The 26,035-nt window shown below is 37.2% G+C and overlaps 1 protein-coding gene across 3 annotated transcripts in view; it reads right to left on the bottom strand.

Moving 5' to 3' along the window:
* Window positions 1–25,646, bottom strand: part of GRIA2 (glutamate ionotropic receptor AMPA type subunit 2) — a 177,731-nt gene extending 152,085 nt beyond the window's left edge. For 2 of the 3 annotated variants that reach the window (XM_065904088.1, XM_065904089.1), the window contains exons 1-2: window positions 25,474–25,561; window positions 24,786–24,926 (exon numbers count right to left, since the gene is read on the bottom strand). In XM_065904088.1, coding sequence (XP_065760160.1) covers window positions 24,786–24,926; window positions 25,474–25,561 — 229 coding nt within the window. Of the gene's footprint in view, window positions 1–24,785; window positions 24,927–25,473 lie in introns of all 3 variants that reach the window. The other variant, XM_065904090.1, reaches the window with a different exon arrangement.
* Window positions 25,647–26,035: the final 389 nt, after the last annotated feature.

Raw genomic sequence — 26,035 nt, 5'->3', positions numbered from 1 at the left:
CAAAGTTTGAAGATCCTGATTTATAATTTCATGATAGCATCGTTGCCTCATATATACAGACCAATGCACAACCCACAGAACACAAGGACCCATTAGCATCAGAAGCCAGCCTAAGACATTTCTTGAGGCATTTCTATTCATAATAAACAGGTGACCATTCCCCCCAAAAAGAAGAAAAACCCAAATGCCCTCAAATGAAGCTCTTCTGTCCTCATCAAACGGTTCCGTGAGTATGGAAACAGAACCTGCTCCATCTCAGTGGATATTCTTGCTGTCATTTGCTCTGATGAAGCTGAGGAGTTAGAGGGTTAAGATCTTGGAGTTGCTCTTAGGTTTACCTTACAGTCTGAGGTGCCTATGAATCTTGAATATGCCTAAGTTAAACCAGGGCTTAGTAGACCTGTGCTTTCCCTCCCGCGGAATCCCAGCTCCCTGGCCGGCCCTCTGCTTGCCCACCATGCTGCACGCAGGCTGCCTGCCTTCCTGGGAGAGGTTGCATGTCTTTCTCCTGTAGGTCTTCCCTGTCCCCTTACTGAAGAGAATCGTCAAGAAGCCATGATCACATTGGAGCCTCCAGCTGGACCCAGGTGATTAGCAGCCCCTTCCCTTCTCCCCACCCTTGGACTGTACCTCCCACTCACACTTCCTGCCCAGAAGCCCTCCAAGGACACAGCCTTGAGAGAAGTGAAGCAGGACTGACGACTTCGGGATGGTGCACGTGACTGAACCCAGGAAGGCTTCTGTATAAACCTTGAAGGTTCTGCTGGGCAGGCCGGAGATGCTCTTCCCTCCAGGCTGCCCATGACATCTCCTCGGTCGAGTTCCTTGTTTATTAAAGCCAGATCTTCCAGTCTGAAGCATCTGCCTCCTTCTTTGGTCCTTCCTGCTTCCCCTTCACAGGAACCAGTCTGTGAACCTGCTTCCCTGCCAGGACTGCTCTGTCCCCAAACCTTCACCTCTCTGGTGACTCTCTCTGTCAGGTCTGTTTCTCTATCCGGTTCTCCCATCATGTGGGGATTTCCTTCAAACACATATCCCAACCTGGAAGTGTGTCTTTTCTGCTTACAAATTTGTCATCACTCACCCCACCCTGATGCCAGTGTCAGAGAACCACGCCTCCCCAGGATTCCTCACCACGACCCCCTGCGCTTACAACCATCCTTCACAGGAGACAGGAGACATACCAGATTCCATAAAGCCCATGTGAAGCCTGAATCCATCACCCCATGGAGCCAAATCATGTGCACATGGTATGCAGACACAACCACCATCACCTCCCACCTTTTCTTTATCTCTTTTGGCACTTTGACCTTCCTGGTGAGAAGCCTGGCGAAACACAAGTGGAAAATAACCCAGGACGACCCAACTCGCAAGAATGATTGCTTCCTCAACACTTCAAAGGAGCTTGATGCCCTTCAGTGCTTTAGACTTTTCACATTTAGGGGACATTTATTAAGGAAAGAAAAATAAAACGTTTGTCCTTCAGCTATGCCATCATGAACTTGAATTTGTAAGAAAAAGTATTTTCTTCTCCTTTCGACTCCTTCAGCAGAGTTTAAAGAAATGTTGGTTTCTTATCCTTTCAAACCTGAGGTGCTTTATCAGCATAGGTATTTACAAACATTTCAAAGCTGGGTGAAATGTTTTAAACCTTAGCAGACTATCAGAGGACACAGAGAGCCATTTGACTTGCCAAAACTGGTTTAAATCAAACAAATAGAGTCAATTCTCATCATTCACAAATTTTGTATGTGGAACTTTGCCTACTCGCTCAAATCTGTTTATAAACCCTTAATCTATACCTGGAGAAGGAAACGGCAACCCACTCCAGTATTCTTGCCTGGAGAATTCCATGGACAGAGGAGCCTGGCAACCCCAGCCCATGGGGTCGCAAAGAGTTGGACACAATTATGTGAATAACACATACACACAGTTACTACCTGCAGTCCTTTTGCAGTGATTCACAGGTATGTGGAGGGTCGCCCAATACTCAGGTTGCCCAGCTGAAGTCAAATAAGATGGCAATGCCTCTCGCTCCAGCCCTCATAATATATACAAATGTCTCTTTCCCAGTTTATGTAGAGCCAAGATTTTTTTGCATTTTGCACTTTTTATGAGCGCCTGTGCTGTTTAAAATGGCCCCAAGCACAGTGCTGAAGTCTTGTGTTCCTGAGAGCAAGAGGGCATGTGTTTGGCTAAAGAGAAAGCCAACAAATTCTGAGACTATCTTGAATAGCTATACCTAATCATGCTTGACCAAACATCTGCCTTTTCCCTAACTAGTCATTGCATGGCTACCTGAAAATATAGCCTTTGTGGAACTTTGAAAACCACAGAGAATCACTGGGATAAGAGAGACATATTTGTAAGTAATGATATAACCAATACAAACAGCAAAGACTGATGGAAAACAGATGAGCAGGTAAACATGAGTGATGACTTCAATAACATTAGGTATTAGGTTTATGCATTCCACATCACTGACTCTTATTTCATCTTTGTCCAGGTGTGAGTTATAGTGCTTCTGGCCACAAGTTCAACATTAGGGCATCAACAATATATATTCAATAAGGTATCTGAAACAGAGAAACACATCAAAGTCATGTATTGATCAACTGATGAAAATGTTGTGACCAGAGGTTCTATACGTCCCAGGAGCAATGGTCAGTATTCACTAATTCAGTGTTCACAGTGATCTGTAGAACAACTACAGTGAATAATGAAAATCAACCGTACTTTTCTAAAAGGAGTGTTATACTCTTCTGAAGAGTTATGTGCCACTGGTAATCTCAGCAGAGCCTCTATCATCAGAAAGCATTCAAATCTGCCTTCCTGAATTTTACCAGAAAATATATTATTAATATTTCAGGAATTGTATTTTCTCCCAGCTAGAAATGCATCATTCATGCAGTTACCTAGTCATTAAAGTTGTCCTTTTATTTTCTGAAGCTAGGGATCTCCATTATCACCAAGAAAAAGAAAAAATTAACAATTAAAATAAAACCCCTAAATCTCCAGGACTCTCTTTTTTCTACCAAATACTTAGTATATTTTCTACCTAATATTTTTAGCTTATTTGATCACTAGTGGTGTATCTGGTAAAAAATAGGTGAAGCCTCAACCTGACTCATTTTTAGAGTTAAGATCTTAGAAATAAAGTTTACGGTAATCTTCACTGTCAAAATTCAAAAGCCATATGCCTATGATGAAATATCAAAGAGATATATTAATAAAAGATTCAACTATGCTAGCAACATAGAAAGGCTCCCCCAAAAGAAGGAGATGGCAAAGATGAAGGTTGTGAATATAGTCATCCCTTAGAATCCACAGGAAACTGGTCCTTGGATACCCAAGCCTAAGGAAGCTCAAGTCCCTTGTATAAAATATGTATTAGTTGTATTTGTGTATAACCTACAGACCCATATAATTTAAATCATCTCTTAGTACTTACTACAATGCAAATTCTATGTAAGTAGTTGCCCATAAAAGGTAAATTCAGGTTTTGCTTTTGAGAACTTTAACTTTTTTTTCAAAATATTTTTGATCCCTGGTTGGTTGAATCTGCGGACATAGGAACAGCAGATACAAAGGGTCAATTATGTACAGATTTTACAGAACTGCTGCAAAGAAGGGGTAAAAAAAAGCCTTATAATTAAATACAAGACAAAAATAAGAGCCAGTAATGTGGAAGATACAAATCAAATATCTAATATTATTTAAATCATTGCTCACCTTCACCTGCTCATCTATTTTCCTCATTCTAAAGTTCAGTCTTTGCTTTTGTATTGTTTTTATCATCACTTTTAAATGTTTCCCTTAGCCCAGTGACTCTCTATTGTTTCCAAAATTTCACAAAAGTTGTATTTCCATATAGCCATGCAATGACTAGGCAGGGAAAAGGCAGATGTTTGGTTAAGTATTATTGGGTATAACTGTTCAAGACAATCCCATTAAGTGGCTAATGCTATCTTTAGCCAAACAAATACTGTGTGATTTCTTTTACCAGCATTATATTAATAAAAGTATAGTTTCATGAAAAAAATCTGATGGATGGCCTACTTTCAAATACTCACCTTTGAAATGTCACATTAAATAACTTAGATAAGAAAAGTCATCTAAAAACCTATCTATAAAGAAATAATAAAGAAAATGGAAGGAAAATCTTCTAAATAATATCAGTTAAAAATTTCCTGGATCTGAAATAGGAGTCTGTTTTCAAACCGAATATTGAATATGATGGGGAAATAAATACCCATCTGGGACCATCACTGTGATTTTTTTTAGGAGACTAAAGATAAAGCTTTCAAAAAGGAAACAATAAATGCCCAAAAGAACCAGGGTACAGCAACACATGATAATAAAAAATGTGTAGAAATTTCGTCTGAGTTCTAAGAAGGTGTGATTTATATGTGCAAAATCAATATCCAACAAGGTTTTTATATCGTGTGTGTGTGCGTGCACACACACGTGTGTTTGCACACGTGTGTGTGCTTTTGCATATGTGTGTGTGTATAGAGAGAATGAAGTTATGAAGTTTCATTATTTTAGAAAGTTGTCTTAACAAATTTATTATAAAAGATAAAGAAAAATGGGTTTAGCTTATGAAGAAATAAGCCAAGAGCTAAAAACATGGTCAACCACAGAAATATGGCTGGCCATCCCAAGTGTCAAGTGCACAGAAGGATCCAGAGCAATCAGTCCAGGCTACATGAGGAAGGTGGATGGAAATCTCTGGAACTAGATTTCATGAACCAGATATACAATAGTAAGAGCCTACAGATATGTTAAGGATACATCATGCAAGAGGAAATTTGGGGATTTCAAATATCCAGGAAAGAGAAAAACTCAACAACAAAAAATAGTTAAATAGCTATGAAAGTGAAAGTGTTAGCCGCCCAGTCGTGTGACTCTTTGCCACCCCATGGACTTTAGCCTGCCAGGCTCCTTTGTCCACGGGATACTCTAGGCAAGAATTCTGGAGTGGGTAGTCAGTCCCTTCTCCAGGGGATCTTCCCCACCCAGGGATCAAACCAGTTTCTTGCATTACAGGCAGATTCCTTACTGTCTGAGCTACCAAGCAAGCCCCAAATAGCTATAGATCATTATATAAATAATACTTATCTAATTTTGAGCTTTTAGAATAAACTTATATATAAAATATATGTATGTAAGACCTATTATAAACACAGAGTAGAATGTAAATATTCCTAATCTAGATTCAACAACATTATCAACTCATCAGGTAGGCGGTTGAAAAAGAACCTCTCTAACTCTCGAAATAAGAAATATGGTTTCGAGTATATTAATACAAACTATAATGAAAAGCAGAAATATAAAATTAATGATATAGTGGTTATGAATATAAAGTTAACCACCAGAAGAATGACAGTGATGATTAAAACTGGTCATCTCTAGGGAAGAGATTACAGGCAGGTAGGGAAACACGAAGGTAAGTTGTTTTCCATTCTGTGTTTCTATTTGATTAGAAGTTTTAAACGTGTAGATATACTGGAGGTGGGGGAAAAAAATTCCAAAACAAAAAACACTTTGAAATAACATTTTAAAAATAATCCTATACAAAATTGAAAGCAAAAATAAAACTAAGGCAAAAACAAAGCAGGTTTTGACAGACAAAGAGATCTTATCTGTTGGAGACACTAAAAATCTTCTCCTCTTCTGGACACAAGGGCAGTTACTGTCCACTCCCTTGGAGCTGGACATGCCATGTGAAAAACTCTACCCAATGAGAGGGATGAGTAGCCTGGTCCTTGTCCTAGCCAGAGAATTTAACTGTTGGCTAGACAACTACCTAACAATCCCTTACCTCCCTGCCATATTGATCTTGAATAAATAACTCATACCATTCAATGGGAAAGAATACCAAGATGGCAATGAAAATTGGGTATAAGATTGTTGTGAAAAAAGAAACATAAATGAGTAATTAATATGAAATTTGTTTTATATAACAAGAAGGATCTTTTAATGATGAAATATACAAAAATGCTTAAAAATAGCAATGATGCTGAGGGTCTGAGAGATTAGGCTTTACATAGACTGTTGATAGGCTTATAAATTGGTGTGGATTTCCTTTGTGTTAATCAGAAATACTTAACTAAGTGCTTGATGATCTTTTATCCAGTCATAATACTTCAGTCATCAGAAATGAAGAAAAATACACACATAGATAATTTTCATGTGCAGCAATATATGGATAAAAGAAGAACTCAAACAAAATCTGTAAAAATAGGAGCTAATAAAGCTACAGATCAATATTACAAAGCCATGAAAATTAAGTTTACACATGGCTTTACTACCATCAAAAAGATCCGGGCATGACATTAAGTACAAAAGAACATGGGTAAATATTAACGAATGCTTATTCCTTGAGTAAAGTGAATACTGATTTTTCTTTTCTTTTGTGTTTTCCAAGTTTTCCACCTTAATAAGTACTTTTAGAATTAGAAGAACTGTCTACTCAGATCTCCATAAAGTTTTTATATTAATTTTGGAGGAAGATTTAAATTCACCTGAGAAACATTATGATGCACAAGCAACTTGAGAAGAACTTAGACATAAATAAAAGTGAATGGAAACAAGACAAATATGGTTACACAGTGCTTTGACATTTGAATGTGCCAAAGGAAATTAAGGGCTTCCCTGGAAGCTCAGTCGGTAAAGAATCTACCTGCAGTGCAGGAGACTTGGGTTTGATCCCTGAGTCAGGAAGATGCTCTGGAGAAGGGAATGGCTACCTACTCTGGTATTCTTGCCTGGAAAATCCAATGGATAGAGGAGCCTGACAAGCTACACTCCAAGGGGTCGCAATAGTCGGACATGACTTAGTGACTAAACAACCACCACCAAAGAAAATTAAATGGAAAAGTAAATCAAACATTGAGGTTCTTAAATCAAAACAAATAAGTTATTCTGACATATTTTATTCTCCATTTAGACACAAGTGTTAAGTAAAACAAACAAACAAAAAACATCAAGAAAAGCAGAAGTCATCCCTTAAAAGAAGAGGGTCTATGTTTCATGGAATCTTTTAGAAAAATCTTTCTGCTTAGCATACCTTGGTCCTGCTCAACTACAAGGCTAGAACTGCATTATGGACACCCTTCATGGTACATCAGCATCTTTAGTATCCTGGCATCAAATGACTTTTTCTTACTTTCCTCTGCCTTTAGGAATGGTGTAAGAGATGACACCAGGTCAATTTTTGCAAAATATTCAATTTGTTTAAAGTATTAGCATAAAAAATTAACACTGTGCAAAATGTTTATATATATTTATATTTATATATATATATTTCTATTTATATATATATTTATATTTATTTTTATATATATTTTTTCACCCAGGTAACATTTTTCTATTGAACAAAGGGTATTATAAATACAAACAGATAAATAGAATCTTAAAGAAATTATAAAATACATTTTATGAAACTGTTGTCTTGAAAGTCAGAATCTTTCCATTTTAATATTCATGCAAAGGCACTTCAAGGTCATATTAAGTTCAGAGTTCCACAAAATGTTATCATGAAAAGATATACAAATTCCCTGATGTTTGGACAAAAATACACAGTGCATGTCATACACCTTAAGGCAAACCGAAATTATTTATTGATGAAAGTACAGTAAAGTATCTTTACAGTAAAGATACAGTAAAGTATCGTATCTAGTATTCCAGTTTAAATCAGATTTATACCTTAAATTAAATTGCTTGATACTGGCTTTAGAGAGACCACATAACTAGTTTTTAAGACAAACTGAGGCTGCAACTATATATTAGTTAATAAAACCATGAGCATCTGAATTCCTTTACCTTTATTGCATTGCAGTCTCTAGTTTTAATATTTTATTTGTGAACACATGAATTTTACACTAAGTTGCTTCTAAGTGACATTCAAAAACCAAGTAATAATCATAACCCATTACTCAAGCCTTGAAATAGGTTAAGAAATACACAAACCAGCAGTCCATTTAAGTGATATTAGTACTGTAACGCAAGCCAAAAGCATAACACAGTCCTCTATTTATCCCTCTGGGCTCAGTGAACCTTGAGTCTGACATCCTTTTTGTTGATCTGAGACCACAACAACACAGAAACACAATTTATAGAGACAGCATTACTCAGGAAGCAAGTACCTTACAGAACTTACATTCCTTTGCCTGTAATAGAGTTTTAATCTTATTTATTTTGTTTTCTGTATAGGTTCCCTGTTTGTCTTTAAATTCCTGAGAAACAATTTAGAATTTCTGGTGGCATTTCAAATCAAGCAGGGAGAAAATTAGATTGTTTATAGGCTGTGAAATTTGGCTAAATTTATGAAAGATGCTGTATACCTGTTTTAGCATTTATACCAAATAAATCCAGATGAAACATTCATTTTCATTCTTGAAACCAAAATAGGATGGGTATTAAATAAAAGGAAAAGCAGTTCTTTTTCTTTAAAGCACCTTGAATGGGAAAAAGCTTTCTGAGCAAGGCACAAACATCTTAAAACAATAAAATAAAAAATCTCTAAATCTGACTACAAGAAATTTAGGAATATGATTTTAAAAAAATCATGAACAGATTAAAAGAAAAATGACATAAAAAACAGACCTGTGGTTGTCAAGGGGGAAGGAGGTGGAGGAGGAATAGCTTGAGACTTTGAGATTATCAGATGCAAGCTATTATATATAGGATGGATAAAGGAACTATATTCAATATCTTGTGATAAACCATAATGGAAAAGAATATGAAAAAGAATGCCTATATAACTGAGTCACTCTGCTCTATAGTGGAAATTAGCACAACATTGTAAGTCAACTATACTCTAATTGAAAAAACTGGGTAAGATGTTGACAACTTGTGACAAGTACATATTATTTTAATGGATATCATATCGATAAATAATAAATAGAGCCACAACCCAAGAGAAACATGGGCAAAGTTTGAGCACAAGCACACACACACACTTATATAAGGCAAATAACATGGTGAGAAATATTTAACTTCAGTCGAAACTTTTCGTTTTAAGTTTAAGCAGTGGAATAGCAATAGCAAAGCCTAAACAAGGTCAGCATTGATGCTACTCCTGGGAGCAGGTGAGAGTAGGCACACTCCTGAGCTTTAGGTAGGAATGTACATCGTGTATATTTTTGAATATTTAGCAAAATTTTAATTGCAAACATCCTTTGACTGAGTTATACCACTCATAGAAATTTATTCTGCAAACCCATCTGCACACATTATTAATACAGTCAGGAAATGTTGGAAAGTTATCAACAAAAGACAGAATGAATAACAGCAGAATACCATGTGGGAACCCTAAAGAAGGACGAAACTGTGCAGATAAAAGAGGTCTCCAATTTATGTTAACATAGGAAATTAACAAGATACAGCAAGAACAGTGTGTTTATGATACTAGTATTTCTGTAAACCACTGATGATCATTATCTGAAAGAAGTGGAATTAGGAGAGAAGTGGAATTAGGGGAGAAGAGACATCAACAGTAATTATTATACCCTTTTTGTAAAGTTTAAAGATTACTATGAGTTACTTATTTCATAAGGTTTAAATCTCAAAACATAAACCTTTAAAATCTAAATTCTCATTTTTGCAGGTTATAAGGTTTAAATCACCCACAATACCTAAAAACTATTGCTAACAAATATTTCAATCCTTTTATATACTTTTTTCTCTATGTTAAACTCGAATCTTTTTTTTCAGATATTCAAGATTTTGTCACTTGAAATTTTCAAACTCTTAATAGTTATGTGTATAGTCACAAGAGAATTAGCAAGGTGTAAGTGTCTCCGTGACATTTCAAACTAAATTGAAGAACGTGTGGCAGAGAAGCCAAAAAAGGAAAAACTTGTAAAACAAAATGTAAATTATCATCTCCAAACATGATTCAAAAATTAAAATTGCTTTTAAAAGATCTGAAATGTGCACCACCATTAATATCATCAATTTTTCATTTAATCACCCCATTTTTAACAACATATTCTAAGTCCGTGTGCAAGACAATGGCTTTTTAGTTTCCATCTCTTTTATGTTTTCTTCATAATTGTTAGAATTACCATTTCTGCTCTTTATAACACTTTGATTCAAATATAGTTCTAAGATATAGGACAATATTTACAAATGACCTGGAAACAATGACTATTCTTCACATTCTATAATAATAAGAAAATCATGTAGATTTTCTACTGGATGAATTACTTCTACTTTTGCCATAAAAATAATTCTGCACCCATGAATAATTTCCAAAATGGAAATTTATCCTGTTCTAGGGAAATGGCAACCCACTCCAGTATTCTTGCCTGGAGAATCCCATGGACGGAGGAGCCTGGTGGGCTACAGTCCACGGGGTCGCAAAGAGTCGGACACAACTGAGTGACTTCACTTATCTTTTCCTTTCCTACTAAAGTTTGAGAAACGGTAAAGAAAGAAGAGAATCCTGCAATGGATTTTGATGCACACAAGCAATGGGGATGGAAGCATCCTGAAGACAAGCATCTGACTTTTTTTCCCCAATGTTTCCTACTTCAGGCCCAAATCCAGTCACCAATGCAACATATCTTATAAACACATGCCTTTGCTTTAAAAGAGTAATTTTGACCCACCTTCTTACCATCCTACTTGAAAGAGTCTCCACGCTACTGTTTTCTGCAACACAAGGAAGGCTCAGAGTAAGGGAAGTCAACGCAGAGTGAGGGAGCGAATGGTTTATAAACCAGGAAAATATTTAACTCATTCATGGGACTTCCTTACTTCTACTCATTTTCAGAGATTACATCTGCTCGAAAACAGTTTTTCCATTCTCCAAAGAAAGTAACCTCTGGACAGGTAACTGTTTGAAAAATTTTCAATTTTAAGACCTTTCTGACAGACAAGGAACAGGCAAGTAGCCTCCCTTATTCAGACTGAGGCAGGAACTTCCTGGGAACGTGACCAAGGGCCTCTTGAGCAGCATGAAGAGGCAGAGGACTGACCCAGAGGAAAGAGGCCACAACAGGAAGAGCCAGTCGTGGGTCTGATGTCATGGAGAATCAACACCGTCATTCTTACTTGTGCATATTTATTAGTATTCTAAAAATGAGAACACTAAAGCTCTAGTCTCCACTCTTAGCTCAAATGGTTGTATTAAAGAAGCTTATTAATTTGAAAATTACACAGCGAGCTCTATTAGATCTCCTTAGCTACTTCCCTTCCATGAATCTACAAGCATGGAGCTAAGTGTATATAATTAATATGCACTCAGGGGACTGGAAATCAGTGAAATTAGCAGCATCAATCTCTGTGTTATATAGGGCAGTGATTACCATCTGAATCTGACAATTTCATTATGAGGCAGGTATTATAATAATCTCCATTTTACAGAGGAAGAAAGAGGATTAGAAAATTAAACTGACACATACAAAGTCACACAACTGGTAAATTTTGTAGCCATCATATCACACCCAATCTGCTTATTTTAATATACTGGCTACACTGCCATCCGACATTGGGAAAAACTCTGACTCAGGCTGCAACAGATGTATTTACTCTTTCTCACTCCAGTGTTTTTGCCTGAAGAATCCCAGGGATGGCAGAGCCTGGTGGGCTGCCGTCTATGGGGTCGCACAGAGTCGGACACGACTGACGCGACTTAGCAGCAGCAGCATTGATTGTTTACTGATTTTTGAAGAAATATTAATATTCTAAAACCTGCAAGAAAGAAAGAGGGAAGAAAAGAAGAAAGAAAAGAAGAAAGGAAGCAGGTCTCCATTCTTCCAATTATTTTGTCATTGAATTTGGTTTTCTTCAAAATACATTTTAAGGCTATGATTTAGTGAGTACACATATTTAAACTATAAAATCAGATGCCTATGTGTGATTTTCATTATCAAACTTTATTTTATAGATACTATTATTATTCCAAAGTTGTCAGAAAGGACAGAAAATTTTATACATGCTAAGTAGTATGGTTATCATTGCTTTACCTTACAAGATGAGAGTTAGAAGTTAGACTTGAATTCTGTCTTTTGATTTCAGAAACCATGCTCTTACCAATTCCATTCTACTTCTTTCTTGAAGAAGGCCAAGATTTTCAGCAGTGCATTACCACATTTACCAATTTTTTCACTTTTCACAATTGGATTTCTCTGTTTCAGTAAAACAGTGTGCACACCTGTTTTGCATAGCAATGCCCAGTGAATTTTTAAACTTTTTTTTCCAGCAATTACAGTATAAATTTTTCAAGGACATGGATTACAACTTAATCTTCTTTATATTCTCAATACCCATAGCAGAGACAGCCACATAGTAGATGTTAAGCTACAATTTTTTTTTTCTAAGAGAAGTTTCCCCAGAGCTGGGCCAAAGTAGTCATCCAACTAGTTGGTCTAAAGAGGACAGAGGGAGCGCATTCCAGGCAGAGTCTGGAGTCCTTCTGTGTGATGCCTGCAGCTGAATTTCTAAAACCTGGCCAAGATCTTACCTCTGATTAACTCCAGTTCAGCAGCTTAGCAAGAGGGTTCCATCACTAGAGTGGATGCAACAGACAAGAGGAGCAACACAGTGATGGGGCATCGGAAACCTGTCCTCCTCAAGTGGGAGGTTCACGGAAGCTCAGCTCAGCTCTCTTGAATGAGCACAAACTTTCCTGGCGAGCAATGCCCAACAAAACTCCAAATCTACTCAGCACTTATATTTCCAGGAATTTTTCCACAGATACATATCCACAAACACATAAAGAATGCTCACCGGAGCAATATTCGTAGGGATGAAAAAAAATGGGAAAAAATCGAAATGACCCAAGCAAGGAAACTTAAGAAAGAGAATACTAAGCAACTATTTTTTAAAATGTAGTGATGTGTGCTTTTATGTTTTTCTATCATTAAAAGTGAAAATAGTAAGTTAAAATCAAATAGGCACATATGCAAAAAAAATAAAAGTAAAAGAAGTTCCTCCACAAATTTAGAGCAGCTTAGAAGAACTCACCTAAATTTGCTTTCTCATCTGGAAATGAATATAATAATAATTCCATTTATCCTATAAACTGCAGAGAGCTACAGTGAAGACCACACAGCTATGAAAGTGTTTTGAAAAGATAAAAGTTATACATAAATGTAAAGTTACCAAATATATAAGCTCTCTGAAGGCAATGATATCCATGTTATTCTCCTCCACTAATCTGAGCACACTCTTCCATTCACTGTAAAAGGCTGAGATACAGGAAAGAAGGATATATTGGGATCACTCATGACAAACTAATCAAAGCACTTATTTCCTCATTTAAACCCCCAATAATGATACCTACATGATGAGGAAACAGCCTTATTCCACAAACAGAAAATAAAACATGTTTTGTGTCACAAAGATGCGAATCAGATTCAAACCTTGGTTCTAAAGCTTGTATTCTCTCATCTGCTTTTCATTTAAATAGATACAATTTGATTAATTAGGTGAAATAAACCATGAGGAATCTAAAATGTGCAGTTAGACAACGTGTGGACGTATCTTAATTATGTGCTGCAAGATTCACCGGGGATGAAAGAGCTCCAAATTACTGAACATCCTCATGGAAGTGGCATGTGACAAAAGAAAAGACATGATACTGCTCGAGTTTCAGCATCTCGGCTTTTGAAAACCATTCTCCTCTTTCAATGCATTAAACATATCCTTAAGTGACTTATGTGGTTTGCTTTGTTGGTTTCTCCTTTGTCACCAAACAGTCTTGCCCAGGTGTACAAGAAACAGAAGATTCCAGCAAGAAACTAGAAGTGCATTTTTCTCTGTCCTCAACAAGTGTTTATCAAAGCCATCCAAAGACCCCACTAGAGAAAGTGATAAAGTCCTCTAATTACAATGCACTTTTATGCACCAAACACATAGTCTTTTATGTCTATTCTCTATTTTCAAAAGAGTCCTATAACATATGACTCTTTTTTACAAAGGTGGAAACAGAGACTTAGACCACATTAAACTTGTCCAGTGTCACACATCTAACAGTAAGATCAGAATTTCATTCCAAGTTCAGATTCGACTAATGCTAATTTGTGTCTTAGGATACCATGGCTACAAACTACACAGAACCAGTGTCTTTTATTTTGTACACAAAACACTTGCACATTTATCATTAAGATGATTATTTTGACTTGCCTGTGTTCTGAGAGACAAAGGAAAAAACTGAAACTCTGTAACACCTTGATACTTCCTCTGAATTCTTGCCTCTGTTCCTAAAATTTCCTCTTAGTGAAAATTAGTAATAGCATTGCAGACTAGTAAAAATGAAAAAAAAAAAAAAAAAAGAAAAGAAAACACTGATAAAACGAATAAAGCTATAAATAGCAAAGTGCTTGGGAATCATAAAGTTCAATATCTCCATTTTATACATAAACTAAACACAAGATTGAAATTTTTCAATCCCTCCCAAACACAGGATAAGACATAAATAAATTGAAAACTCATGTCCTAAATTGAACTGTGTCTTTCAAGAAAAACTAGCAAACACAAACTTCCTACCACCCCTGGAGATCGGCACTTCCAGAACTTTCTTTGCTAAATTCTTGTGAGGAAGAGAGGCTTTTTTATTTTAAAGAGAAGCCCCTTTCCCACTAGAGAATTGCAGGAGAGACTTCTGTGGTAGCTGGATTATTGAAAACAGACAATCCCTTAAAATCTGCAATTCCCAACAAGTAACTTACATGAAACCTTTAAAGAATATCTTTAAAATAGTCCAAACGAGTACCACTAAAATGTAGATGACAATATTTCCCAGTATGCTGATTAAACTGATTCCCCTTTCCTGAACATCCTTATTCTTCAAATTGAAACTGCTCATTATGTACTGCATTTCAGTCCCAAACTGTGCTTTAATGATTTTTTGCATAATTAACTTTAATGACAAAACTTATATACTGTTCAAGAAGTATCATTAATTTTGTTAAATATTCTTGTAAGACATGATAACACATTTTAATGTATACCTAGGATTGTTAAAACTATTATCTAGATGTTAAAGGACAATAAGTCACCACCAGAATACAAACAAAAAGACAAATTTTTCTGTGTTCTGCAAATAAACCCTATCAGTTGATGTGTTCCTACAATGTCTCAAGAATCCCATGTAGGAGATAAAGTTTATTATAAGTCTCATAAATTCAAACTCTAGTAGTATATTCCTTCCATATTACATATTTTTAGCTACAGTGTTTTAGTTTACCTCATGACTAACAAGAACGACTTTTTTTTTTTTTACCAGCCCTAACAATAAAGTGCCTGAAAGTGGTGTTTTTGCCTATAAAAGATCCAGAATGCTTCTTTTCTTTTTTGTCTCCCTCTGGAAGTAGTTAACAGTATCTAGCCAATTGTGTCCATCAGAAGTAATATTATGATGAAAATTCATTGTTTTATAATAGCTCAGTGGTAGTGTAGAAGTCTGACTGCAGACATGCAAACTAAGCAGACACCAGGTAAAGAAGAAGCTTAAACAAAGAGAGAATGAAAAGAAAAAAATTTCCAGTTCCAAGTTCCTACTCCTTTGCCTACTACATCAAGTTACTCTGCCTCTAGGAGATTTCCCTGTTTGTCCATGGCACCATCACCGCACTAAAAGATGCAATCTACAATGAAGAAAAATATTTTTTACCCTTTTGGAAAAAACCAATTATTTCAAAATGCTCAACCTATCTTTTTATTCTTGCATAAGTAATAAAAAAATATATAATCACATGGCTGACATAGTCTTACTGCAGTGGACCAAATACTAATGCAAGGGAAATTGTAAAATGAATACTAATTCTGAAAGAGAATAGTATTTTAATGCAAAACCTTAGTATCAGCTGCAAAAGCTCTAAGGGCTGAGAAAACCTTTTCTTAAATTATGTAACATGAGTTTCAGTCAATTTTATGCTGAAGTTAGACATGATTGATTAAGGCCATATTCTACTACAGGGATGAAGAATTAGGTAATATTTATTCTGTTTTCATAATAAGCATAGATATACTCAGATTCTATAAATATATTTCTATCATTTCCATCAATATCACCTGGTATTTATAAAGATTAGACTAAAAATATTTGCATTGAATGCACATTCTGAGGTTCACTGAAATTCAATCAGAGTGTAAAAGGAGAGTAGCCTAAAGTAAGTGAATACCACAGTGTTTATAGTTTGAAATTAATATTACACAAAGGGTAAATAGCTCAGTAGAAATATGATGCCCTATTCAAAGTGTTATAGACACACTAGAATGCAGGCATTTCTCAATTCAGTTCAGTATGTGCTCATATTATAAAATTAGAATAAGAATCAGGAAAAAAAATGTAGGTGTTAACATACTTAAAACTATAAAGTAGAATTCTGTATGACAATCTAAATAAACAGTAAAACTGACAGGTGTGTGTCATTTTTTGAGAAATGTTGAGATGAAAACTAAAACTATCTAAGCAACTCTGTCCTCATAGATCCCCTTGCTATAACGAACCCCCGACTCCCACACCTATTTATTCTATTCAGTTGAAGATTCTTACAACTCTCTTTCTGTTTTGCATATAGGAGTCGGGTGGGGAGGGAGGTGGGAGGGGGGATCGGGATGGGGAATACTTGTAACTATATGGCTGATTCATGTCAATGTATGACAAAACCCACTGAAATGTTGTAAAGTGATTGGCCTCCAACTAATAAAATAATATTTAAAAAAATAAATAAATAAATAAATAAAAATTAAAAAGAGAAGATTCTTACAACTCTCGAGACTCTATATTTCAAAACTGTCTTTAACCTTTAAGCTACAGATTAGTAGTAAGCATTTTGGATAATTTTTGAAATATTGTGTTAATATATAAAGAAGAAAACTACAATTACAAATTGGGTTTCATTTTTGCTGAAGCAAATTATCAATAGGATAAAAAATAGGACAAAGTTAAATTACTGGAAAACAAGTGGTAATAATAAACGGCCCATACAGAAATGGAAAAAAAAAAAAGGCATACATATAAAAGAATCACACCCATTAGCGGAAATATTAGAGCAATTGGTTCATTAAAAAACTGTGTCTATAAATTTGTCATTGTCTAATATCTCTAAAAGAAAAAATATTTTTGCAATTTTGTGTTTTGTAAAAATTTTACTATGGTTACCAAAGAGAAAAGGGTGGAAAAGGTTAAATTGGAAGGTTGAGACTGACATATAAATACTACCATATATAAAATCTAAAGTGAATAACACTCGGGTGGAGAGGGAGATGGGAGGGAGGATCGGGATGGGGAATACGTGTAACTCTATGGCTGATTCATGTCAATGTATGACAAAACTCACTGAAATGTTGTGAAGTAATTAGCCTCCAACTAATAAAAAAAATTAAAAAAAAAGTAAAGTGAATAACAACCTATTGAATAGCACAGGGAACTATACTCAATACTCTGTAATGACCTATATGGGTAAAGAATCTGAAAAAGAATAGATATACACTGAATCACTCTGCATACACACCTGAAATTAACACAACATTGTAAATCAAATATACTCCAATAAAATTAATTTAAAATTAAATATTGAAGCTTTAATCTTTTAATAAAAAATGAAAGAATTAACAGAAAATCATGTCATATAATATCCTGGGGGTGGGGGGTAGGGGGAGACTAAGATAATTTTGTGGCTATTTAAAGAATGTGTACAGTCATGTTCTAAGAAAAATTCAAACAAAACTGGACGACCGACACTCCCACAGCCCTCAGAGTATTGAGAACAGAGTCTTGTAGGCAAACCACTTCAACACGGCTTCTGCATCATCCCAATATTTATTTCAGCAAAGCATTTTAACACAAAGCAATGTAGTTGTAGGGAAAAAGATAATAACTTTGAACATATCTAACTTGTAGATGAAAATGAAAATGCATCACACCTCTATCTGAATAAGACTTGAGGCAGATAGCAAAAAAATTGTTTCTTATAAAATCCAAATGTAGAGTAATAGCAATATTCTGAATTTAATAAATAGAATTCTATACCAAGAAATTCTGCTATATGAAGTCTGTTTAATAGATTAAAAATCATGACACACACAAAGCCAACAGTGGCATGACCCTGACTTTAAGAAAGGCATGTTTTCATTCTCCATGTTAATTTTAAATGTTTCTATAAATTATATAATCAAAAATGACAAAATACTTTGAATAGTAACCCAAAATAATAGGTTTTAGACTACTAACAAATACCACTGTAAGAAGCAGATTCATTTTTCTCCAAAATTAGCGAAATCTTTTTTCAAAAATATTTTATTGCTATAAAAATTTTAAATTATGGGTGATTTTGAGATTTGAGAAAGAAATTGTGGGTAGATTTTAATTCAACAATGATTTTTCCTATCCTATTGAAGAGGCATAGTCATTTAAGGCATTTGGCAATGAGTTATTCAGATCATTAGAGAAAATCTTAGAAATTCTGAATGTAAATTGCCATAATAAAAAAATCTGGTATTTCAATTTTGTCTGGGGAATCTTCAGTAGAAATCAACTAAAGAAGAAAGGAAATACATTTACCCACTGGCCACTAGCATCCCAATAAAAAGCTTAAATCTACTATTAATACAAGATTTTAGCTCTATGTAATATATCCTCTGCTTATCTAAAAAAATAAAAAACACTTCCATTTAAGTTTACTTCTTGTAGTAGCACTTGTTCTGCAGAGTAAGCACTTTCGCTGACTTTTTAAAAGGGAAAAGAATAGAGGAAGAAGAAAGGGAAAAAAAAGACACACACACACTCTAAAAAATCAACCATACAGCAACGCCTGATAGAATAACCAGGAAACAACTGGTCTTCTACTGCCTTCCCTAAAATGGTCAGGGCTCCAGGAAGTTTGAAAGGTGGTTTTGGGAAGATATTCCAAGAAGATACAGGCTCTGGCATTAATCAGCCTTCTACTGTCTTAATGTCAAGGTGCAACGACCCCTTCACTATAAAGGCTTGATATGAAAGGGAAAAGTCCCAGACTTCTCAAATCAGTAGGTGGAAGTCTGCAAGACCTCAAAAAGCAATAGCATAAGAATAAATTCTGATTACTATTAAGTTCCTATAGTTTCATATACTCATTTTTATTTAAATATTCAGTTTCTCATATCCTAAACCAAGTATTTCAACCAATGCCATTTTTTTAATTTCTGTTGAGTATACTGTCTGATTTTCCTAAAATTCTCTTGTGATACATGCAGTATAAAAGCTTAACTACAAAAAAATCCAACAACAGTTAATTATTCTTACATTTAAAGTGCTATTTTATTCTTTGTAACCTCCAATTGATTATAATCAAAGATTTAACCTCAGGTTATAAGGTCTTGTGTTCTGGTACACTACAAATTCTTATGATTGCTTAAGAGCATCCAAGTTGATTCTGGTTGTATGAAAATTTTTGCATACATTAAAATAGGTAACTCTAGGCTTTGGTAATTATCTTGACAGGATGATAGAACATGATAGCCCATCCAAACTATAGCTGCTGACAATCCATAATTATAATGTAAGTATACACACACATACAGACAAATTCATGCAAAGTGTAACAAAGGTTTAGCAAGCATCAGTGTGATGAATGCAGATACACGTCTCAATAATTCATGACTAAACTGCAATGATAAGAAATACTCCTTAAAATAATACCTGAAGGACTTACTGTATAGTACAGGGAACTATAACCAATATTTTATAATAACCTATAAGGGAAAATAATCTGGAAAAGGATGCATACATATATTTATCTGAATTAGTTTACTGTGCATATGAAACTCTGGAGGAAGACATGGAACCCCACTCCCATATTCTCACCTGGAGAATCCCACGGACAAAGGAGCTTGGCAGGCTACAGGCCATGGGGTCGCAAGGAGTCAGACAAAAGTGAAGCAACTTAGCATGCATGCATGCACATATAAAACTAACACAACATTGCAAATTAATTATACTTCAATAAAATAAATAGATTACACCTGAAGAATCAAGGTTAAAAAGCCAAAAAATATACTTTTAGAATTCTTTCTTCCAAGAGTATTATAATCAATGCTATCCCTGAATTTCTTTATGAATCAAATTCACAAGAATATATAAGATAATCTATTTTAAAAATAAAATTAAAAGTCTAAGGCACTCTTTTTAAAAGGCATGGGGAGTTACTTTACAAATACCTCATTTTAAATGAATTTTTTTAAAACAGATGCCACTTAAATATATTTTTTCAATTTCTCTAAATAAATGTGTTTACAATGTTTCAAAGGGTATTCAGTGTGCGCAACAGTTTTATGAAAGAACTATGTTTTCTCCAACATCTCCATCTACTGGCTTAGAGAAAAAGCATATTTTTATCTGCTATTTCTTTAAATTTAATATTTTTAATTTATTTTTTATGAAATTGAAATATCAAAGTATTAAATTACTTTTAAATAGATTAATAGCTATTTGTCAGTCATTCATTAAAAAAAATAGGAACAATTTTGAAGAAGACATTTAATAATTTTAATTCCAAAGCCCTATGTGATCAAATATGTTCATAGCTCTTGTAGACAATTTTATTTTAACCAAGTTTTAATAATGAGTACAATATTAAAGTTTATCAAAACTTTTTAGAATGTAAAAATGTTTATTATTTCCTAAAACCTGTTGATTTTGTTAACCTATATGCAATATGTGCATACACATGTAAATATCACATTTATTATTTTCATAAAAATCTTGTTATTGTAATAAATTGCTTTTGTAGAAAAACGATTAGAATATCATCACATCCTCAGACCAAACTGCTTAGACAAGACCCAGTGGCAATGTACAGGAAAGGCCTCCAGACCCATAAGGATTTGAAAACTATTGGAAAGAGAATTAAGGGGAAAGTTTAGGGAAAAATGAATTACTATAGAAATAGCATTCAATTATTCTCTGATGACTAGAAGGTACTCAACAAACACTGAGGCTGAAGCGGGAGGTGAGAAGAAGGAAAGGAGCGAGGGAAGAAGGAATTCTTGAGGCCCATCACTGATTTAACTGTTGAACATCGGATACTAAGGTATTTATTTTTCTGGTTTCATGGACTTTCTCATGCTGAAGTCTTAAGCTGGAGCAGGCTTGAGGGGGAAGGAAAATAAAACCTTAGTAGGCTCTCTAGCTAAGAAGAAAGAAGGAAGAAAGGAAATGGGGAGGGAGGCAGAAAGAGAAGAAGGCAAAAAACTGAAAATCTGTCTTTATTTCCTCAGGTACCATGGAAACAAATGGGAACAAGTAGGTACTTGAATTATCCCACTGTGACTGTGAAAGAGGGCGTGGGAGGGAGTTCAGAGCCTGAACAGCATTTCCTGGGTTCAGAATGTAATGACTTCATTTCGATTGCAAAACTTTAACCCATTCAGTGGGTCCTGCCATGTCAGTCTCAGCATCCCCAAAGCAGCCCCTCCATCTCAGGGATACAATCAAATTAGCAAACTAAAGTCTGCTATTTTGCAATTATATTATTAAGATTCACAATTTTACTTTCTTAATACATTACATTTATATATTACACAGGGTTAAATTTACCCTATGGGATTTTTATGTTTTAACTCAGAGGAAGGGCAAGCTATTTTATGAACGCTGACTGATGATACATATCTTAATGGTAGAATTATGAAGTAGAATTCCTTAAATTTCTGTAGAAAATGGGAGAAAGTCAGGTTGGTTTCCGCTACCTACATGTTTGACACTGCTGCTTCCACTTCATAAAGGAAAGAATCAAGGATTCCCCTGACTGAGGAACCAAGAAAGCAAAGGCTAAGCATTGGAGAAAAAACCTTGAGCAGGATTTAAGTGATCAAGACTCATCTTTAATAAATTTGGTATCAGAGATTTCCACTCATTTCTGAACTGCTCACTTTGTGAATGCAGTTTATATGTAAGCATCTCTCCCTCTGAAAAAAAAAATTTTACATTCTCTATTACTTTTGGTTTAAAAAAGAAAAAAAAAAAAAGGACACAAACACTCCATTTCATTTTGCAAACTCTGTATCGTAAAATTCCTAAAGGAATGAAGAAATTGAGCCACAAAAATTTTAAGTGCCGAGTAGATGAGTTAACGTCAACTCCAGAAAATTCTATTCAATGAGTGATAGAATAGAATTTTTTCTTCTGTAACTAGTTCTATTCAGCAATCTGTAAGATTACTCATAGCACAGGAGTTGCAGAGGCCATGGTTCTGAATTCCCATGCCAGAAACTTGAAATGACATCCTCACTGTCATTTATTTTAGTGTCATCGAATAACCCATGCAGGAGCAACTTTGGGACATAGAGACATGCAAACTTTTATTTCAGCTTTATTTTCTGAGAAAAACAAAATATCGATGCACAGTGAAGATTTGATTTTCCCATTTTCTTAGAATTGGGCTTCCCTTGTGGCTCAGCTGGTAAAGAATCCACCTGCAATGCAGGAGACCTTGGTTCGATCCCTGGGTCGGGAAGATCCCTTGGAGAAGGGAAAGGCTACCCACTCTAGTACTCTGGCCTGGAGAATTCCATGGACTGTACAGTCCCATGGGCTCACAAAGAGCCTGACACAACTGAGTGACCTTCACTCCACTCACTTGGATGGTTTAGAATTGTCAAGCAAATTAAATTGCATTTCTGTTTTTCTAATGAAATCCATCTCTTATTACATCTCTTATTACATTCTGTGGAACTTTATGTATTTATATCTGTGTTTAATATGTGTATATTTTCTGTCTGCATATCTGATTTCAATAAAATTTACATTAAATAAATTATTCAAAAATATTGAGACTGAGGACCTAAACTAGTCACTTAACCCTAACTAACCATAATCTTTAGTCTTTACAAGCCCCGACAGAGTCATTCAGCATACTGGTTTCCTTCAGGGGACCTAACTCCCCTGCTCTCAGCCAGACCCTGGCATAATTCTCACCAATGAATGAACTTCTACATCATTGACCATTTTCAAAACGCAGAGATATCGATTCTTTTCACCTAGTTTTTAAAACGTAAATCCTCCCAATAATCCTAGTCTTGCCTTAGGTTCATTACTTTCCCCAGCATTTTCACACTAGTTTACAATTACAAACAGTTGGATATTTAGACCAATTGTATGTCAAACTCACAATTCAGACGGGAGAAAAAACAACAACAACAACTGGAGACCTGGTTATCAATTGAAATGAATAATCTAATCTAATTCTGGTAGATAAATAGGTCAAATTATAAAGGCCTTCAAAAATTAAACTACAGTCGGTTTCTTTGTGTATCTACGTGCTAAAATTTTTCCAGATATTCTTACAGTCTTTTAGGAAGATTTTTTTAAAACTGAAAATTCACTGAAGTCTCAGTCTCTCTTCCTCCCACCTCATTCCCATCACGCCCAGTTTCTTTTCTCTCTTGGAATCAACATGTGAGAAAAAAATATACAGCACTGAAATCTTAAGTCTGCTTTCATAAACAGTTTAATTCTAAGCATCTAAGAGCTCCATAATAATGACCCCTGTTCTATCAAAGACAGTTGTTTCATTCCTTCATTCATCGTGTTGATGGCAGTTTCAAAATGGGCTGAGGATGTTTCTGATACTACAATCAAACTAATCATGGAATATACGATTAAAGCTCAACATGGGGACGTGGGATGATAACCAGTTGTTTGTCTAACGTGGGGACACTGCAGTTGGGATTTTTCGGTGGTAATTTTCCGCTCCGTCCTTTACAGGGAAGCCAGAGTGGGAGGTGAGGCATCTGCAAATCCCCCCGCGAAACTGTCAAGTCTGAAATAAACACCAAGAGCATCAAGTCAGGAAGGAGTCGCCCCAACCTAGTCGGCAGGGCAGGATAGCAGCTGCCGGCAGAGGGCAGGGGGTCCGGCGGTAGCCGCACCGCCCACGTCCGCGCGGGGGTGGCCGCGCCTGGACCCGGGCCAGCCGGTCTTTCCACTGAACCGTGCGGAGACTTAATTGCTTGAATCCTATTACTTTGAAGCCTGGATGTAGCTTCACGGCGGGTCCCCAAGTACTGCACGCCGCGCTGGGACTAACAGGATGGCTGCAAAGACTAAAATGGCTGATCGGCTGGCTACTTCTCCAGATTCCAAACTCGGCGCATGCCACCTCTTTCAGTTCCTTTTCCTCCCGCATCCTCTGTGGGAGCCCCGCGACCTGAGAACAAAGCCCCCGGCCCGCGAGAGCCCATGGTGCCCGGCGCGCGATCGCCCCCGGACTCAGGTTGCGGCTCCCGGAGCAGCTAGGAAGGACTGCACGGGTTCCCCGGCCTGCGTCAGCCTCGCTGCACCCCTCGGCGGGCCTTATGTAACGACCCCAAACCGGCTATGGGGCCAGTGTGACAGCATGTCCCGTCTCGGGGCAGAGTACAGGCTCGCGGGGTTCACACAGTGACCCGGAGCGCGGCCTGCCGATTTCACCCCGGGGCCGGGGGATCTACCCAGCAGCCCGTCGGCGCGCCCTGGGCACCGCGTGTTCCCCGCGCGCCGGTGCCCCCAGGCCAGCAGGGGAGGGGGGCTTCTTTTGAAGACTCCAGGCAAGCCAAGACCCCCGAACCTAAGGAAGCCCCTTCGACCTCCAGCACCCACCCCCCTCCGAAGTGCGCACACTCTCCGCCGTGCGCCCCCAACTCTCAGCCAGCGGGGTCCCCGAGAACGCAGCCACTTTCTCCCGACGCCGTCACACGCACGCGCGTGTGCAGTCACTACACCCACACACTGACACGCAGAAACACACACACACACACCAGCCCGCTTTCCGCGTGCGGCCCCCAAAAGGGCATGAATATTCATTACTCACAAGCGTTGGTGACTGCGAAGCTGTTGGCTACCTCCAAATTGTCGATGTGGGGTGTCAGTCTGAACTCCGAAGTGGAAAACTGAACCATCCCTACACGAAATGCACTGTATTCCTGATCGGCGCCCCTGGGAAACAGCCCCCCTGCAAGGAACAAACACCAAGGAAGGAGGAGAGTGTCAGTGGCCGAGGGGAGGAGAGGAGCCCGCTAGCGGGGGACTGCCCAGGAGTCCCTGGTTCACGTTAATAGGACGAATAAACACATCCCTGGACCTGGGCAACAGGAGAGCGGGGGTGGATATTCTAAGGGTATAGACCAGACACGGAGCGGGTCGAGATACGAAGGAGCTCGGGGGCCAGGGGGTGGCCAAAACGTCCTCCCTCCCTAGTGATAACAAGCTGTGCATTCAGACCCCAAGAGACTCCGAACAAACGGGAAAATGTTGTTAAGGCGAAATGAATAAAATTTGGGGGTTCGAAAAGAGAAGACCGTTCCCTCTGTTGTATCAGAGACACAATCTTTTGCCTTTGCTTCATCCTAAGAAAAACATGTATATTCTAGGCAATTTAAATCTGGAATGCAGTCAAGGTATGACATAAGTCTACATGACATGAATTAATTTGTCCACCGTGAACAAAGATTACCACCAAATGATGCACAATTCAAAAGCAGAGCACAAAGGGTACCTACCTATCTGTATGCTGTTAGAAGAGACACCAAAAATCAGTCCCCACAAAACAGGAGAAAGGAGGACAGATATATGCATAATCTTTTGCATTTCCAAGAAAAGTAGAGCATCCACAAAATACCCTTTCTTTTTTATTTTTCCTTTTCCTCCTCTTCCTTCTTTGGCCGTTTTCCTGGGCAAATTAGATCCTCTGCATTTTGAGACAGCGATTTAGCACCAAGCTTCTAAAAACCCGAAGTGGAGGCAGAAGAATCCCTATTTCCAGGTCCTGCGGGTGGCTGCCGCCCTGCGCCCCGCGCCTGCTCCGAAGTCCGGAGGACCGGCTAGATGCAGTTTCCAGCAGACTGTCGCTGTGGTCCCAGCGCCTCGGAACACTCAGCACCCTCCCATGCGCTCACACACTCACCCTCGCGCGCTTCTCCCTCTCCCCTCTCTCACACGCGCGCGCGCGCACACACACATACACACACACACACACACGCGAGTCACAGACCGGCAGGCGGGCCCGGCGCGCGTGCGCGAGGCGCGGGGGGCGGCTGGCGCGCCCCTCCCCCGCCCACCCCG

Source organism: Muntiacus reevesi, chromosome 13 (assembly GCF_963930625.1).
Source record: "Muntiacus reevesi chromosome 13, mMunRee1.1, whole genome shotgun sequence".
Taxonomy (NCBI): domain Eukaryota; kingdom Metazoa; phylum Chordata; class Mammalia; order Artiodactyla; family Cervidae; genus Muntiacus; species Muntiacus reevesi.
This window is presented reverse-complemented; position numbering and strand designations above follow the sequence as displayed.